This window comes from Emys orbicularis, chromosome 10 (assembly GCF_028017835.1).
Source record: "Emys orbicularis isolate rEmyOrb1 chromosome 10, rEmyOrb1.hap1, whole genome shotgun sequence".
NCBI classification, from domain to species: Eukaryota; Metazoa; Chordata; order Testudines; family Emydidae; genus Emys; species Emys orbicularis.
The window spans coordinates 49,994,683-50,011,481 of NC_088692.1; the positions used below are offsets into that span (position 1 = coordinate 49,994,683).

General features: G+C 55.9%; 1 protein-coding gene across 1 annotated transcript in view; it reads left to right on the top strand.

Moving 5' to 3' along the window:
- Positions 1-16,799, top strand: part of SHF (Src homology 2 domain containing F) — a 58,176-nt gene that overhangs the window by 31,071 nt on the left and 10,306 nt on the right. The window contains exons 3-5 of the mRNA XM_065412603.1: positions 4,100-4,318; positions 7,860-7,997; positions 15,829-15,982. Coding sequence (XP_065268675.1) covers positions 4,100-4,318; positions 7,860-7,997; positions 15,829-15,982 — 511 coding nt within the window. The remainder of the gene's footprint in view (positions 1-4,099; positions 4,319-7,859; positions 7,998-15,828; positions 15,983-16,799) is intronic.

The window sequence follows — 16,799 nt, forward strand, 5'->3', positions numbered from 1 at the left end:
CTCTCGGGGATCGATTTATCGCGTCCCGTCAGGACGCGACAATCGATCCCCGAATCGACGCTCTTACTCCACCAGCGAAGGTGGGAGTAAGAGCCGTCGACGGGAAGCCGCGGAGGTCAATTTTGCCGCCGTCCTCACAGCGGGGTAAGTCGGCTGCGATACGTCGAATTCAGCTACGCTATTCGCGTAGCTGAATTTGCGTATCGTAAATCGACCCCCCCCTGTAGTGTAGATGTAGCCTGATGCTCTGGCAAAAAGGAGGAAGAGAATTTGCTCTGTTCAGCCAATGGCTGGGAGCGTGCAGTCTTCAGAGCAGCAACATGGGGGTGTTTGGGTTGTAATTGTCCTTGTGGCGTTGGATGGGGGGGCTCTGTCTGCCTCGTGTGGTTGTGGGAGTGACCGGGGTGCCTGGTACCCGCTGTGCTTTGTTTACCTGGCTTGTTTGGGGGGCTGGGGCCAGATCAGAGAGCCCTGTGTCCTCCAGCAAACGGGTCTGTCTGGGTCACGTCCAGTGTCCTTTCTGGCACATCTCTGTTCGCCCCTGCCTGGCCCTCCACCTTGGTCCCGCGTCCATCTGTCGCTCGTGCCTGTCTGGCCCCGTGATCTCTTTCCTCTGGTCTTCTGCCCTCTTTGCCATTTGCTGGGATTGTTCACTGCTTCGCTGCCTTCCCTGCTCCAGGAACTGGCCAATGGGAGTGCAGAGCCAGTGCTCGGGGCGGGGACAGCCTTGTGGCTCCCCCACCTACGAGCTGGACCTGCTGGCCACATCCGGGTTGCAGCGCGGAGCCAAAGCCAGAGGTAGGGACTAGCCTGCCTTAGCGCCACAGCACCGCCAACCGGACTCTTAACAGCCCAGTGGGAGGTGCTGTTTGGAGCCGCCAGGGTCCCTTTTCGACCGGGTGTTCCGGTCGAAAACCAGACACCCGATCACCCTACCTGCATCCCAATGTCACAGTCAGCAGTGACTCTCAGCCAGTGTTGTAAAACAGAAGGTTTATTAGTCAACGGGAACATAGCGTAGAACAGATCTTGTTAGCACAGAAATCAGAAACATTCAGTAAAGTCCATCTTGGGGGGGCCCAGAGCCCTGGGCTCGCCCCCCCCCAGTCCCAAACCAGGAGACTGACCAGTTTCCCCCAGCCCAACCTCAGTCATGCCCAGCTTCCCTGCCTCCAGCCTTTGTCTCTTTCCAGGGCAACTAGGTCACCTGGTCTTTTTGTTCTCCAACACCTTCGGCTGGCTCCTTGCAGAGGAGGGGGCCCGGCCATCAGTTGCTGGGATACAGAGTGTTGGCCATTCTCTGTGCCCAGGCAGCCAGTCAGCAAGCACACCTGCCCTCTCGGGGTCTCTGCAACGATCACACACCCTTATCCCACCACAGATACTTGAGTAATACATAGGGGAAACTGAGGCACACATAGTATTCAGAGAAAACATTAAGAACATTCCCACTTCGTCCCAGGGCCCCATGGACTGATACGCTGCACTGTGATGTACCAGGATTGTGCTGCAATGAGGGAGACCCCCGTTCCACACGCAGCCCTGGTTGTTATGCTTATAAGAAGCACACGGAATCTTTTTAAAAAGGGGATACGGCAATACGCCGCGACTGACGTCTTATGTTCTCACTCCCTTCTTCTTGCGATTAGGCCCATTTGCTCAGCTGGCCTCTCTTATTTACTCACATCCTTGCATACCTCACTCCTACAAAGAACAACTATATATCCGTCTACTAAGCAATTAGAGGAAACAGCACAGAGACTGTTGAATAATTTTCTAACAAGCAGCCCTGTAACGGAGCATCATGATTTTGAAACAAATCTATCTCATTTACTACTTTAATTCATAAGACAAATTACTACTAACTTAATAAATCAGGGCAACGTTGTCAGCGATTTTTATTGGGGATGCTTTGGCTAACGTGGTCAGTCAGCGCTGCCTGGTGACGTGGGGCAAACTCGACTGTTGCCTTTGCCCGCAGTGCTCGGTGGCGAACGGGGGGAGGGAGCTGTATTCGGGGCGCTGGCTGGCTGGAGATGGAGACAGCTGCTCTGTGTTCATTTGGTCCCTCTCACCTGTATGCACAGGCCTTTTCTCGCCTGCTGCCCCTACCCAGCCTGTCTCCTGCAGCCCAGACACACTCCTGGTTCCACTGGGGTGAACTCACTCTGGCATCTGCAAGCGCACTGGGGACATAGGCCCCTCTCCTCCTCCCTGGCAGAGCTCTGCCCCTTGGCACTGTGCTGAGCAGCCTGGGCTGGGGGCCTGCTTGGCACTGTTTGCCCCTGGGTCACTGTGCCCCAGATGCCCTGGGGCATCTACACGGGGACCTTTGCTCTGGAGTCTGGGACCTTGTAGCTTTGTTGACAGGTCCAGAATTGCCTCCCTGTTTGAACCTGCAGCCGCTCCTGGGCCTGGCACGGGGTAGGGGAAAGCAGAAGTGCACTTTGCTTGGCACGGCTATGCCTGCCCGCCCCGCGGCTGCCCACGCTCCATAGTGGGTGCACGTGCCACCTCTGAGCTCAGAGAGAGCACTAGAGCCAAGGGGCAGGGGCCACAAGTGTATTTCAAATCCCTGGTAGCCAGCGTTTGCCCTGCGCCGTGGGGAGACCTGAAGCTTGAGCTGTGCCCCTGGCCCTGTTCCCAGCGCCACAGATGGGCGGCACGGTCTGACATGAACGTGTCATTCTGCACAGAGTGACACCAGGGCTGTCCCATGCTTCCGCCTGGAAAGCCAGGTGTCGATTCACTGACACTGGTGAAGGCTGGGCATCCCCAGGGGATTGCTCGCTGGGTAATAGATCCCTGTCACACTAACTTGATATCTTTTTTTGATAAGATCATTAGTTTGGTTGATGAAGGTGCCGGTGTTGACGTTAACATGCTTAGACTGCCGTAAGGCGTTTGACTTGACACCACACCACCTTTGGATTAGAAAGCTATAAAATAACATTGCACACATTGAATTTAATTAAAAGCTGGCCAACTGATAGGTCTGAAAATGTAACTGTAAACGGGGAATCATCATCAGTTGGGTGTGTTTCTAGTAGGGGATTGGTCCTTGGCCCTACACTATTTATCATCGTTATCAATAACCTGGAAGAAAACATAAAATCACTGCTGGGATCCTGTGTCTAGTTCTTGTGCCCACAATTCAAGGATGTTGATAAATTGGAGAGGGGTTAGAGAAGAGCCGGGAGAATGATTACAGGATTAGAAACCTGCCTTGTGGTGATAGATGGAAGGAGCTCAATCTGATTAGCTTAGCCAAGAGACGGTTAAGGGGTGACTTGATCACAGTCTATAAGTACCTACATGGGGAACAAATATTTAATAGTGGGCTCTTCAATCTAGCAGAGAAAGGTCTAACACCATCCAATGGCTGGAAGTTGAAGCTAGACAAGTTCAGAATGAAAATAAGGTGTAAATTTTTATCAGTGAGAATCATTAACCAAGGGTCGTGGTAGATTCTCCATCATTGTCAATTTTTCAATCGAGACTGGATGTTCTTCTACGAGATCTGCCCTAGGAACTATGATGGGGCAGGTCTCTGGCCTGTGCTATATAGGAGGTCAGACTAGATGATCACAATGGTCCCTTCTGGCCTTAGAATCTATGGGGAAAAAACCCTGAATCTTCTTCCAGGGCCAGTCATTCCTCTCTACGGTTCCTGGCTTCTCTGGACGGTGTGTGCAGGGTTCTTTGCCTTGCACGCTGGGGATTATGGGAAGCAGGGTTGGGGCATGGGAACTCTGGGATCAGGAGCTGGGATGTGGGTCACAGGGACATTCAGGCACCCAGGCACGTCACAGGTAACTCCCTTATGTGCTGGCAGGTTCTGAGACTCGGTCTTGTTTAGCGAAATGTCTCCAACGCCCCAGAGTGCCTCTCATGCCATCTGGGTCTCTGTCTCTGTCTCCAGCCCCAACCCTGGCACTGCAGGTGTCAGCCCTGGCCCAGCGTGGAGGGGGCTTGGCAAGCTGTGACTGCAGCCGGTGGTAGAGCCCTGTGCCATGCGGGGCGGGGCACTCAGCCCTTCAGTGACATGGTCAGGGCTTGGAAAGGAGCTCATGGTGTTCTCCTTTCTCCCTCCTGCCAGAGATCCGCCTGAAGGGCTCCCTCGAGGCCCCTGGCCAGCCGCTGCCCCTGTACGACACACCCTATGAGCCGGTGCCCAATGGGCTACCCCCAGACAGCGAGCGCCCATCCTTTGCCCGGCCCCGGGAGTCTCGGCTGCCCCAGGATGATGAGCGCCCACCCGAGGAGTACGACCAGCCCTGGGAGTGGAAGAAGGAGCGCATCTCCAAGGCCTTTGCAGGTGAGGGTGGCAGGGGCAGGGCCCTGGCATGGGGCTTAGCTGCCCTGGGCGGGGCAGGGGCCCTACACTGGAAAGGCCTCACCCTGCCAGTACCCCCCTGGGTCTCATGCTCCAGGAACCCCATCCCTAGGGGCTCCCCGTGGCCTCCCCATCTGTGTGGCATGGGGCAGTTCCAGCCTAGCCTGCCCTGCCCCTGGGCTCACATGCACACTCATTGCCTTCTGCTGCCTGACTCAGTGTCCAGGCTTCCTGGTGAGGCTCTGAGCCCTCCAGCGGTGGGGCATGGGCATCCGTGCCACTCGCATGGGAATCCTGGACTTGGGCCCTGGCAAGGAAACTTTTTGGCAGTCTCCGTGGTGAAGCTGCCTGTCTGCTCTGGGCCTCCCTGGGAACCAACTCCTGCATGTTCCGCCTGGCTGATCATGGACCCCAGAGTTTCAGCCCCTGGTGCGGGGGCAGGTGGCAGATCCCTTGGGCCCTGCTGGCTGCCATGTTATTGTTCCCTTCTTCCCTGCATAGTGCTACTGCCCCAAGGGCAGGACCGCCACAGTTCCCCCTCCTGGGCTTCCCTGCCCTGGAGCCGCTGCCCTGGGCTGTCTCTGGGCCTTTGGTTTGGGAGTCCCAGCTCCCCCCCCCCCCCATTTATCTCCCTGCTGGGGATTGATTGCATTTGGGCTGGCTAATGGGGAAAACCATGCAGCGCATTAGCGCCCGGCTCCCCCAGCAGCGCTCACTAATTGCCCGGCTCTTATCTTAGCTGCAGCTGTGCCAGGGCGTGTGAGTGAGTGGGGACCAAGGCTGCATGGGCCTGGGCACCCTTCTCTGCCGCGGGGTGCCAGCGGCATCGGGCATGAGCCAGGGTTTGGGCTCAGCACCAGCCACACTGATTCTTGCACTCGGCTTTGCTGGAAACTCCCCAGCTTCCCAGGGTTTGCCTGAAAACCCCATCCCCTTCTCTCTGGGTCCACACAGCCTGTCTCCCTGGCAGACACCCACTCTTTCACCAGGCCTTGGTGAGGCAGTGGGGCGACGCCCTCCCCTTGGCACTGGGCCTGCACCCGTCCCACTCCCCATAGCATGGGCAGAACAGCTGCATGCCCTGCCCTGGAGCTCCTGGCTCCTGCTTGGGGTGGGAATCTGCTCTGCTGGTGCCCAGCAATCCCAGCCCATAGCCCTCTGCTGTCACAGCTCTGGGCTCTCCCTCTACCCCCCAGCTCTGCCGGGGTGGTCTCAAAGCCCTGTCTCGCCATCTTTCCATCAGGCAGCATGCGTCCGTGGGGCAGGGCCCAACCTCACCGAGCTGGTGCTAGTGCTTAATGAATCAATCCTGGCATCATGTGGCCAGCAGTGAAGCATCCCACAGGCAGTGTCTGAGTGGCCATTGTTAGGCACCAGAGTTAACATGCTGTCAAGGCAAGGATCTCACTCCTCAGGCAGGTGCTTTGTTATAGGTATTGTTAAGAGGGGCACAGGGGGTTGAGTCCCACAAGTAGGGGGAGGGGAAGGCTGGCCCCCTATTGAGAATATAACCTAGTGCTTGTCCTGCCCAATCAAACACCCCAAATCAGGCGCTTCCTGCCTGGCTTTGCAAGCACCTCTCCCTGTGCACCGTGTTGGGGCGGGGGACATGGGGCCTCTCCCTTCCGACCAGCCGGCCATGGCAGTGGAGCTGGATGGGGCCTCTATGTCCCTTGCTCCTCATGCCAGTTGCAGCCAAGGGGCTGGGCGAGTGCCCTCCACCGCTCCCCGCAGTCCTGTCGACCCAGGGGCAGGAGGGAGCTGGGCCCCACTTGCCTGTACACCCATGCCCCAGTGTCCTGGACAGTGCCCCCCAAGGAAAACCCCCTGCAGAGATGTCAGTAGAAGGGGTGGGGCAGTTTCCCCTGTGCCCAGGCTGTGCAGGGGCTGGCATCCTGGGCATGGGCTGGCTTGCTGCTGTCCCTGATTATCTGGAGGAGCGATTTGGGGCTGGCATGGCACATTGTAACAGCAGCCTGGGGTGGCAGGAGGGGATTGGTCCCGTACTATGCAGTAGCTGCTGTGGCACATCCCCCGGGGCTCTGCTCGCTCAGTTGAGCTCAGTGTGTGTGATAATGCTTGCTCTGTGCTCACTCCCTTAGCACCAGGCTCTGCACCCCCGAGGAGCTGAGGGCTCGGCACTAACCCCGAGCCATCCCATGGGCATGGCCACATTTCCTGGGCCACTGCACTGTCCCCGGAGGGGGGGCACCATTTGGGGCTGGGGTGCCGCCAATCCTGCTGCCCACTCTGCTGGCCCACAGCAGCCATGCACCAACCGTGAGCACCACAGCACAATCCCCCTTGGCCATCTGGGAGCGCTGGGGTAGGAAGAACCTGGGAAGAGGGGAGGCCAGCCGGGAGATTGAGGAGAGGGGGACATGGCCATGCTCTGAGATAGGATTCAAGAGGTGCTGAGATGGAATTGGGCAGTACTGGCCAAGGGGAGGGAGCCCAGGGAGTCAGGTGCCCCCCGCCTAGGGTGACCAGATGTCCCGATTTTATAGGGACAGTCCCGATTTTGGGGGCTTTTTCTTATATAGGCACCTATTACCCCCCACCCCTTGTCCCGATTTTTTACACTTGCTATCTGGTCACCCTACCCCTGCCTCCCCAGCACGGAGTTAGGGGCCAGTGGCCAGCCTGGGCTGCAGGCGGGAGGGGCAGACAGGAGTGCTCCAGGGGCTGGCTGCGTTGGGAGCTGCTGAGCTGTGGAGGGGGCAGGGCCCTAGCAGAGGGAGCATGGTAGGAATGCGGATGGGCGCCAGCCAGGTGGGAGGAGGGGTGGGCTTGTGGGAGTCTGTGCTGAGCTCCGGAAGAGGCCACAAGGCTGCCATGGAAGATGAGGTGATTGGGAGGGGTGGGTGCAGCGCAGGGGGCGATGCGTCTGTCCAGAATGGGATTTAGGGTCTGGGTGTCCCCTGCTCTCTGGCAAGAGCCCAGGTGGATGGGGGGCTCAGCCAGGGACACTGAGTCTGGGTGGCCAGACGCTCCTGCCCAGGATCCACAGTGCTGCGAGAGCCAGATGTGTGGTGTACTGGGACGCCAACGATCTGTCCCTTACTCTTCCCTTGCCTGGGCAGCCCCCCTGCCCTGGTCTGTAACGGGGCAGCTGCTGCCAGGCTGTGGGTGCAGCAGGGCAGTTTGCTGAGGACTCTCAGGTGTGTGTAGCGCCGCCCTAGCGACTGCACGGGCCCCGGCCCCTCGGCGCAGCAGGAAGATCCAGGTATCTCCCGTGACTCCCATTGTGACTCCACCCTGCTCCATCTGGGCATGCCCTGCACACTGGTTTGCAGCCTTGACCAGCCTGGGAGTGCCAGCCTGAAGAGAGGAGCTGGAAGCCAAGTGTGGGGCAGGGCATGTGAGGACTCAGAATGGCCATGTGGCTGTCTCCCCCAACCCTCCTCTCTCCCCACACCACTTCTTGCCCACCTCCTCTGGACCCTGGGTGCCAGGACAACTCCAGCCAGCTCATGCGTGCTCTTTCTCTCTCTCTCTCTCTCTCTCTGCTTCCTCTGTCCAGTTGAGATCAAAGTGATCAAAGACTTGCCATGGCCTCCCCCCGTGGGACAGCTTGACAGCGGTGCAAGCCCCCCCGACAGCGAGGCCCACGCCCCTGTGCACCCCGGCCAGCCCCAGCACAGCCATGAAGACACCAACGGTGGGTCGCCCTCAACGGTGCCCAGGGCCACGCACTCCCACAACCAGGGGTGGGGGGAAGGGGGGTGGCTGGGAAGCTCCAGCCAGTGCAGCGCATGGGCCCTGCCCCACATGGGCAGCTGTGTGGGTTCCCCCCCCCCCACACACACCCATTCGCAGGACGTCCTTAATGGTGCCAGCAAGAGCCGGATATGGAGGCTGAGTTACTGCTCGGCAGCGACCACACGCTGCGGGGGATGGGGGGGACAGTGCCTGACAGGGGCGCACACTGCAGCACAGAGAGTGGCCCCATGCTGCCTGGCACAGACCACAACCCCCAGGAAGCCAGATGCACGGTGCCCATAATGCTGGGTGCATAGTGCAGTCCCAGACCCCAAACCAGACCTGAGTGGCGTCAGGGTGAACATGAGACCCAGAAAGAAGATGGTATGTGGGCGGGAGACACAGCGCCTGGGGGAGGGTCACAGCCAGGGGGACGCAGCGCCCGGGGGAGGGGCAGAGGCACGGCTAGGGGGACGCAGCGCCCGGGGGAGGGGCGGGATCCCGGCCAGGGGGACGCAGCGCCCGGGGGAGGGGCGGGATCACGGCCAGGTGGACACAGCGCCCGGGGGAGGGGCAGGGTCATTGTGACAGCTGGGTGTGTACGCGCTGGGGAGGGCCCCTGGGGCTCTGGCCCGTGTTCAGGGCAGACAGGCCTGGCTGTCCTACTGACTGGGTAACTCTGATGCCCCCAGCCAATGAGGGGCAACCCCGTTGTGCCTGGCGCTGCTGAGCCTGTGCCAGGAAGGAGGGAGAGACCAAAGGAAGGTCTGGTACAGAAAGGTGCCAGAGCCGTCCTCCCCAGGTGGGCCGCCCTGCTGCAATGGGAGGATCAGGGCTGGGACTGAGCCTCACAGTCCCACTACCTGGGACTCTGCAAGCCGGGCAGCGTCCAACGCCGGCTGTAGTGCTCATAACCCAGCATGCTGGGAGCACCTGCTGCTGCAGCAAGACGTGCCCCAAACGCCCCTGGACGTGCCCAGCGCTCTGGTCTGAGACAGGCAGCCGGCACTGACACTGATCAAACCAAGCTGCTTCCTTGGCCTGCTGGGGCCCTGTCCGAATCCCCCAGAATGCACTGTTCTGGTAGCTGTGCTGGGAACAGAGGGCATGGCAGTGGAGATGGATTAGGACAGCTTGAGCGTGGCTGAAGGGCCCTGCCATGAATTAGTCGGGCTGGTGCAGAGTGAACCCTGGTCACGCTTGGCAGTGTGGACAGGGGCAGTGTTTGTCCAATTCCCCAGAAGAAAGGTAGGAAGTGGGGGTTAGTTCCTGCAGGGGGGTGTGGGGAATCTGCCGTGCTGCGCTGGAGGATGGCACTGATGGAGCAGGCTTCCCAAGCCCCACTCCGAGTGGTGGTGGAGGAGGCTGATCCTGTGAGCAGTCCCGCTCCCTGTGGCTCTGTGCCACTGGTGGGGCTGCCAGGACCAGTGTGTCAGGAGAGTACAAAGGGGAATCTTGTCATGGCTAGGTGATCAATAGGGCACCTGTGCAACACTGCTGTGCTGCTGGGTAACGATAATGAACCCTCAGGAGGAGAGGGGAGCAAGAATCATCCTGTGAGGAAATAATGTCCACTAACAGGCCAATTTCTGGGGTGGCTCTAAGCTCATTCCTGCCTCTCGCAGATGCCCAGTGGGGCTGTCAGAAATGTAGGCAAAAAGCTGGCTCTGGGCTGCATGGGGCAGTGGGTGCAGAACAGCAGCTGTTCCCCCCACAAGGGGCATTGTGCTGGCAGGGAAAAGTTGTTATTCTGATTTGTGTTGCCCTAGTGCCCACGAGTGCCAGTCACGGGCTAAGACCCCATTGTGCTATATGCTGTAACCCAGTCTCATGCTTCAGGGTTTCAGCCAGTCGCTACCAGGGGTCAGGAAGGAATATTTTCCCCACATGCACAATTGGCTCCATGTATTCTGAATTTTATTTCACTTTCCTCTGAAGCACCAGAGATTGGCCACAGCTGGAGCTGGGGCACAGGATGGGGTGGACCAGCATTCTGAGGTGGCACTTTCTTAGATGCATGGGCAGCGGGTCTTGCTCACATGCTCAGGGTGATCAGATTAGGGGTCAGGAAGGAATTTTCCCCCAGGTCAGATTGGCAGAGACTTTGGAGGGGTTTTGCCCTCCTCTGCAGCATGGGGCGTAGCATCATCTGAGCATATCCCACCTAATCAATTCCCTACCATTGCAGGGGCCTCAGACACTGTTTCGCCTCAGCACTCCTGTTCTCTGCCTGTGGCTCACAACCGTTTAGTCTCCTGAGGACTGAAATGTTTTGATCTAACTATAGTTCTTGGGCTCAGTGCAGGGGTAACTTCCTGTGTGTTATACAGCAGATCAGACTCGACGATCTAAGGTCCCCGCCAGCCTGAGAAGCTGTGAAAGTAGGAAAAAATGGTCCCTACACCGCACAGTTACAGACTAAGACAGGAGATGACAGATTTGTGGATTCATAGCGTTTAAGGCCAGAAGGGACCATTCGATAGCTAGACTGACCTGCTATGTAACACCAGCCAGTACATTTCCCCCTGTATTGAACCCCATAACTTGTGTTGGGCTAAACCATCTCCCAGAGGCCCCAGACCAGATCTGGAGGCCTCAAGAGACAGATGCCAACATTCCTGTGCTAGTTTGTTCCAGTGGCTACTCACTCTCCTGTTAGCAATCTGTGCCTGATTTCTGCTCTGAATTGGTCTGGTAGCTTCCAGCCATTGGTTCTTGTTCTGCCTTTGTCTGCTAGATTCTAGAGCCCTTTAGTATCCAGTCTTTTCTCCCCAGGAAGGTACTTATACACCATAATCAAGTCACCTCTCAATCTTCTTTTTGATAAGAAGATTGGGATCTTTAAGTCTCTCCTTGAACAGCATTTTCTCCATCCTTCATTACTTTTGTGGCTCTTTTCTGTACTCTCTCCAGTTTTTCAAAATCCTTTTTCAAATGTGGGCACTAGAACTGGATGCTGTATTCCAGTGTCTGTCTCACTAATGCTGCGTACAGAGGTAAAAATCACTGCCCTACTCCTGCTCACTACTCCCCTGTTTATACATCCCAGGATCTCATTAGCTCTTTTTGCCACAGCATCACACTTGGAGCTCACGTTCAGTTATTGTCCACTATGACCCCTAAATCCTTTCCAGGATCACTGCTTTCTAGGATGTAGTCCCCCATTCTGTAGGCATGGCCTGCACTCATTGTTCTTTGATATATAACTTTCATTTGGCAGTATTAACCATTCCATAGTAACCTGGCTCATCCTGCTTGCCATTTTTGAATATTGGCACAACATTAGCACTCTTCTAGTTTTCTGGAATTTCCCCAGTATTCCAAAATTTATTAAAAATTAACATCAGCTGGCCAGAGATCCTCTCAATCAGCTGTTTTGGAACTCTGCGGTTCAAGTGATCCAGACCTGCTAATTTAATAATGTTTATCCCTAGTAGAATCATAGAACTGGAAGGGACATCAAGAGGTCTTCTAATCCAGTCCCCTGCACTCAAGGCAGGACTACATAGATATTATCTAACATCCTCCTTGGTTACTAATGGACTAGAAAGTATTTGGTCATTCTGCTTCTTTCCAAATAGAGAGAGCAGCAATATTTCTTGAACGCTTCTGCCTTTTCTGTCTCATTATAAAGAATGTTCCCATATCTAGCTAACAATGGGCCCGTACCAGTGCTAGGATTTCATTGTTGCTAGTATAGTTTAAAAACTTATTGTCCTTACCCCTGCCAGCCATGGATTTTTCCCTAATGCCCTTAGCTTCAATTATTAATTTTCTGCCGTTGCTGAATTCTAATTGATATGGGTTTCATTTCCCCCTTTTTCCCACTTATATCTTACTTTGGATACCAACAGACCAATGAGGGAGCACAAGGAAACAGTGTATTAGGCAGCATGATGGGCAGTGAGCTCAGCACACCATGGCCTGCCTGTTGTCTAGTTTTTTGTAGGCATCATGACAAAGGAGAGTTTTCAGGAGGGGATGTTTATGGGGAGCTACTCTGACAGCCAGACTAGTGGGAGTCTGTGTCACCCCTGCCCTGCACCCTGGGGTGCCTTGAAATGCCTTGCTGAAGTGGCTTCCACCTGGGCCACTCACAAACAGCCTTTCAGCGTGCAAGCCACACCCTGAGTGTCTGTGTGTAATTGCAACACAGTACACCCCCAGACCTGGATTTCCCCCCAGAAATGTATGTCTTTTATTGCCCAGTCTTCTGCTGGACGGTACACATATTTCAAGTCTGTTTAAGGGAATAATATACCAGTTTATTATTTTAAATAGAGTTACCCAGACACTTCAGTTTAAACACACTGGGTTAGATAAAACAGTAAAACAAGTTTGTTAACTACAAAGAGAGATATTTTAAGTGAGGACAAGTATGAGGCACAACAATCAGAAATGGTTACAAGAAAAATAAAGATAAAATGCTTCCTAGGCCCTAACTTAACAAGCTATATTAAATTCAGGCAAAATTTCTCACCACATGCTTCCATCAAGGTTACTGACCAAACTCTTTAGGTCAGAAACCACCTGCCTCCAAGTCCAATGGCTGTTTCCTTTTGTCTTCTCAGATGCAGAGAATGCAATGGGCAGGGAGCGGGAGGGTCTCTTGGGGTGCTAGCCCCCATCTTTTTATAGATTCAGTCCCTCTCTTGAAAAACATTTCCAGCTGGGCACTAGGAGACAAAGAGTCGGTGTGGAAGGATGTTCCCTGCTGTTTCTTTTTCACCTGTTTTGAGCTTCCTTTGTTTTCCCTTCCTGCTTGGTGCCTCTGTTTAAATGCAAATTAAGGCAAACACACACTCCTTGGGCCAAGACAGGCCTGCGTGACCAGTTTGGTGCTGCGTGAGTTTTGATCACACAGGGGAATCTTAGAACATCACATACAATGTTGCCACACACATTTTATTGGGGTGACGCTGACCAGGAAATGATGAGTTTTCAAATGCTACTGTGTGCAAAGATCATTATATTGGTGTGAACACGTGGGTGTAAATCACAAACTCCAAAGAAAGAGGGGCACCAAGCCGCTTGTGTGAAAATGTAACAAGTGGTGCGATGGAGCCTGGCATCATGGATGCGGGAGCTGACATCTTGCTAGAGAGTGAGAGCTACAGGTGGGTGGGTTAGGTCGTGCAGGGCCTTGAAAGTGAAGACCAGTAGCTTATTTTTCATGCGATAGAGACGGGGCATCCTGTGGAGGGATGCAAAGATGGGGATGACACGGTCAAAGCGACGGGCTGGGAAATGATCTTTGTGGGGGCATTGGGAGGGGCAAAGTTGCATGTGGCAAGGCTAGAGGAAAAAATGATCTTGCTGGGAGCAGGCCACGGGACAGGTCCTCCCTCCTCCCAAGCATATCATAACCCAAGGCCCATAAGCTACTGGGACGCTCCCAGCAGCTCTGGCTGCCAGTGAGGAGCAGGCAGCAGGGGCTCCTGGGAGTGCCTGGAGCTGAGATCCTCACTGCCATTGCAGTGCAGAGGGGGACTCAGAGCATGTCCCACCCCCTTGGACATACCCATCCCACTGCACATGGCTCTGCCCTGCCCTCCCCTCCCTCCTACTCATCCTCTGGCTTGCAGCAGAGGGAGCAATGGGCGCTCCCCAGAGAGTTGTGGGTCACAGGCTCCCAGATGGGCATAGGATACAAACCCCATGAGTTTTGGTAGGGTCTCCAGGGGGACCTGTTGTATTGATTTAAATCAGTGGTTCTCAACCTGTTTACCATTGTGGGCCGCATACACAGCTCTCTGTGTGTTACGTGGGCCACAGCCACACTATATATATATATATATATATATATATATATATATATATATATATATATATATATATATATATATATATATATATATATATATACACTACGTGTATGGCCCCGAGGATGTCACATAGGCCGCAGCTGTGTGCTGATTGGGCCACAAGCAGCCCGTGGGTTGGGAACCACTGATTTAGCTGGAATATATGGGGCAAAGGTATTAACCCAGTCACTGTCCAGCATTAAACAGCATCAAACAAAGTTCAGGGCTTGGAGATAAAGAGACCTCAGCCTACTTCATACCACAGCAAAAGCACCATTAAAAATCCTTTTTATCCTTTTATTAAAGAGACAAAAAAGAAGGAAAAACAGTTAAAGCCTTTGAAATGTAAAGATAATATCTTTGATTGGACCAACTTCTGAAGAAGAGCTCTGTGTACCTTGGAAGCGTGTCTCTTTCACCAGCAGAAGTTGATCCAGTAAAAGGTATTACCTCCCCGTCTTCTCTCTCTCAATATTAAATCAGGCTTTTATTTTAGCATCCCTTGTTCCCTGTCACTGGAGAGAGTTTTTAGCGAGAAACCCCCGTGTCTCGCAGTCTCTTAGATGGTATCAAAGCTGGTAATAACTGTCTTTTTGGGGACGGAGAAGAAGTTAGTTGAGCTGGGCTAGAGCTGTCATTGCTGCTGTGGTTAAAGTCTGATCCTGCTTCCTAGAAGACAGAACAAGAGAAACACACACAAAGGGGGAGAGAAAAGAACAGCAAAGAGAGAAAATGCAGCTTCGGTCTGTGGTTGTGATTTTCACTTGCAGCTTCACTGCTGCAAAAACACAGGCCCAGTGAGCGCTGCTGGAGGGGGCTGTGGGGGGCATGAGCTGTGGGGGGGGGTGTACGTGGCTGGAGGGGGCCGTGGGGGGTGAGCGTGGCTGGAGGGGGCCGTGGGGGGGGAGCGAGGCCGGAGGGGGCCATGGAGCGGGGTGGCCGGGGGAGGGACAGGCTGAGCTGTGATGTTGAGCGTGGCTGGAGGGAGGTGTGGGGGGTGAGTGCAGTTCGAGGGGGCTGTGTGGGGTGAGTGTGGCCAGAGGGGGCTGTGGGGAGGATGAGCCGTGGGCGGTGAGTGCAGCTGGAGGGGGCTGTGTAATTGAACTGTGTTGGGGGAGCTGTCAAGGCTGATTCCCTACTCTGGCACTTCGAGTGCAGAAGGTGGGAGCCCGCAAGAATTCTAAAAATTAATACTGGCCACTCCAGGCTTGTATTAAACTCCCAAGGTTACAGCTTCTCTCTGACCTTGGATGGGTAGATGCTGCCACCACCCAAGTGCAAAAAAACCCTTTTAGAACCCAGGAAGGCGCACTTGGGAATTCCTTCCTGTGGGGTACCCTCAAGCCCTTTCACCCCTCCTCTGGGGAAAAGCTGAGAAAGAAAATAAAGGAAATCAGGTGTTGCCACCAGCTAATTAAACAACATGTGCACAAACCTCTTAGGTAAATTTTATTAAAAACAAAAAAGAAAGAAAATACATTTGGAACTTAGGCTTTTTGCAAACTGCAATGTGGGTGCAGGCGCTGCTGCAGACAGCAGTGTGAAACTAGAGCAAGGGCACGCCTGGCCTGGCACGGGGGACAGCTGCACTGCACCCTCTCGGTGGTGTACTGTGCAGGGCCTGCGTCTCCCCTGTGCCTGCAGGGAGGCTGATAATGGCAGCATGTGCCTCCTCCCCAGACAGAACCCTCTGCAGCACATCTCCATGGGGACTGGCATACATGTGCCCCAGGGCCTGTGTGGGGGTTCATACCCCCAGGCCCGGTGCAGCACTCGGTGTGCAGGGGACGCCCAGCAACGCTGTCCCTACTGGGGCCTGTGAGCCAGGACTGGCAGGCTGGCTCAGTGCCCCAGAATGGCACTGTGGGGAAGCAGGGCAGGGCGGCGGGATGTGGGGGGGAAGCTGGGCAGGGCAGCAGGACGCAGGAGGGGAGCAGCACCCTGGGTGTGCCAGCTGCCCTTTGACCCTGCGTCTGTCTCTGCCAGGCCATTGTGAGGGGCCAGGGCATGGCCACTCGTCACCCAGCAGGGAGGAGAAGACCCGAACTGCGAACAGACACGTGAGTGGGAACCCCAAGACAGAGCCCAGCCCGGCCCTCGGGGAGAGGATCAACCCCACCCTGCCTCTGGAGAGCCAGTGGTGAGTCCTGTACCGGGCAGGGATGCCACCAGCACCCCAACCGGCCCTGCTGCTCCTGTGGGCCTGGCCTCTGGGCAGTGGCCAAGCCATTAATCCGTCATGCTGGCCCCTAGCTCCCCAGGCCACGGGACCATGACTGAGCACAAGGGAACCCTAACAGTGGCCTTCCCGCCATGCTCCCTAACCTTCCCTGCCCCCTGTGTCCAGCCGCCCTGCCATGCTTCCTCCCGCCGCCCTGCCCTGCTCCCCCCTGCGTCCTGCCACCCTGACCTGCTTCCCCCCTGCTTCCCGCAAGCCTGCCCTGCTCCTTTGTCCCGCCACCCTGCCCTGCTCCCCCCAACCCTGCTGCCCTGCCATACTTCCTCCCTGCCCCCTGCCATCCTGTCCTGCTTCCTTCCTGCCCTGCTCCCCCCACGTGTCCCGCTGCCCTGCTCTGCTCCCCCACCACCTCCCACCGTCCTGCCCTGCTCCCTCCCGCCATCCTGCCCTAGTCCCCCGCCACCTCCTGCCATCCTGCCCTGCTCCCCCCGACTCCCGCCGCCCTGCCCCACTCCCCAGCCCGCATCCCGCATCCCTCCGCCCTGCCCCGTTTCCGCCCCACATCCCGCCGCCGTGCCCTGCTCCCCCCACCTCCCGCCGCCATGCCCCATTTCCCACCACCCTGCCCTGCTTCCCCCCCACGTCTTTCCATAGCTCCTTCACTTCCTTTCATGCCCAGCCCCACTCCATGTTCTTCTCTATTCCTGGGAACCACAGCACTCCCCTCCACCCCTCTTCACAGCCTGTCCCCTTCCATGCATCCTTCCCTTCTGCCTCC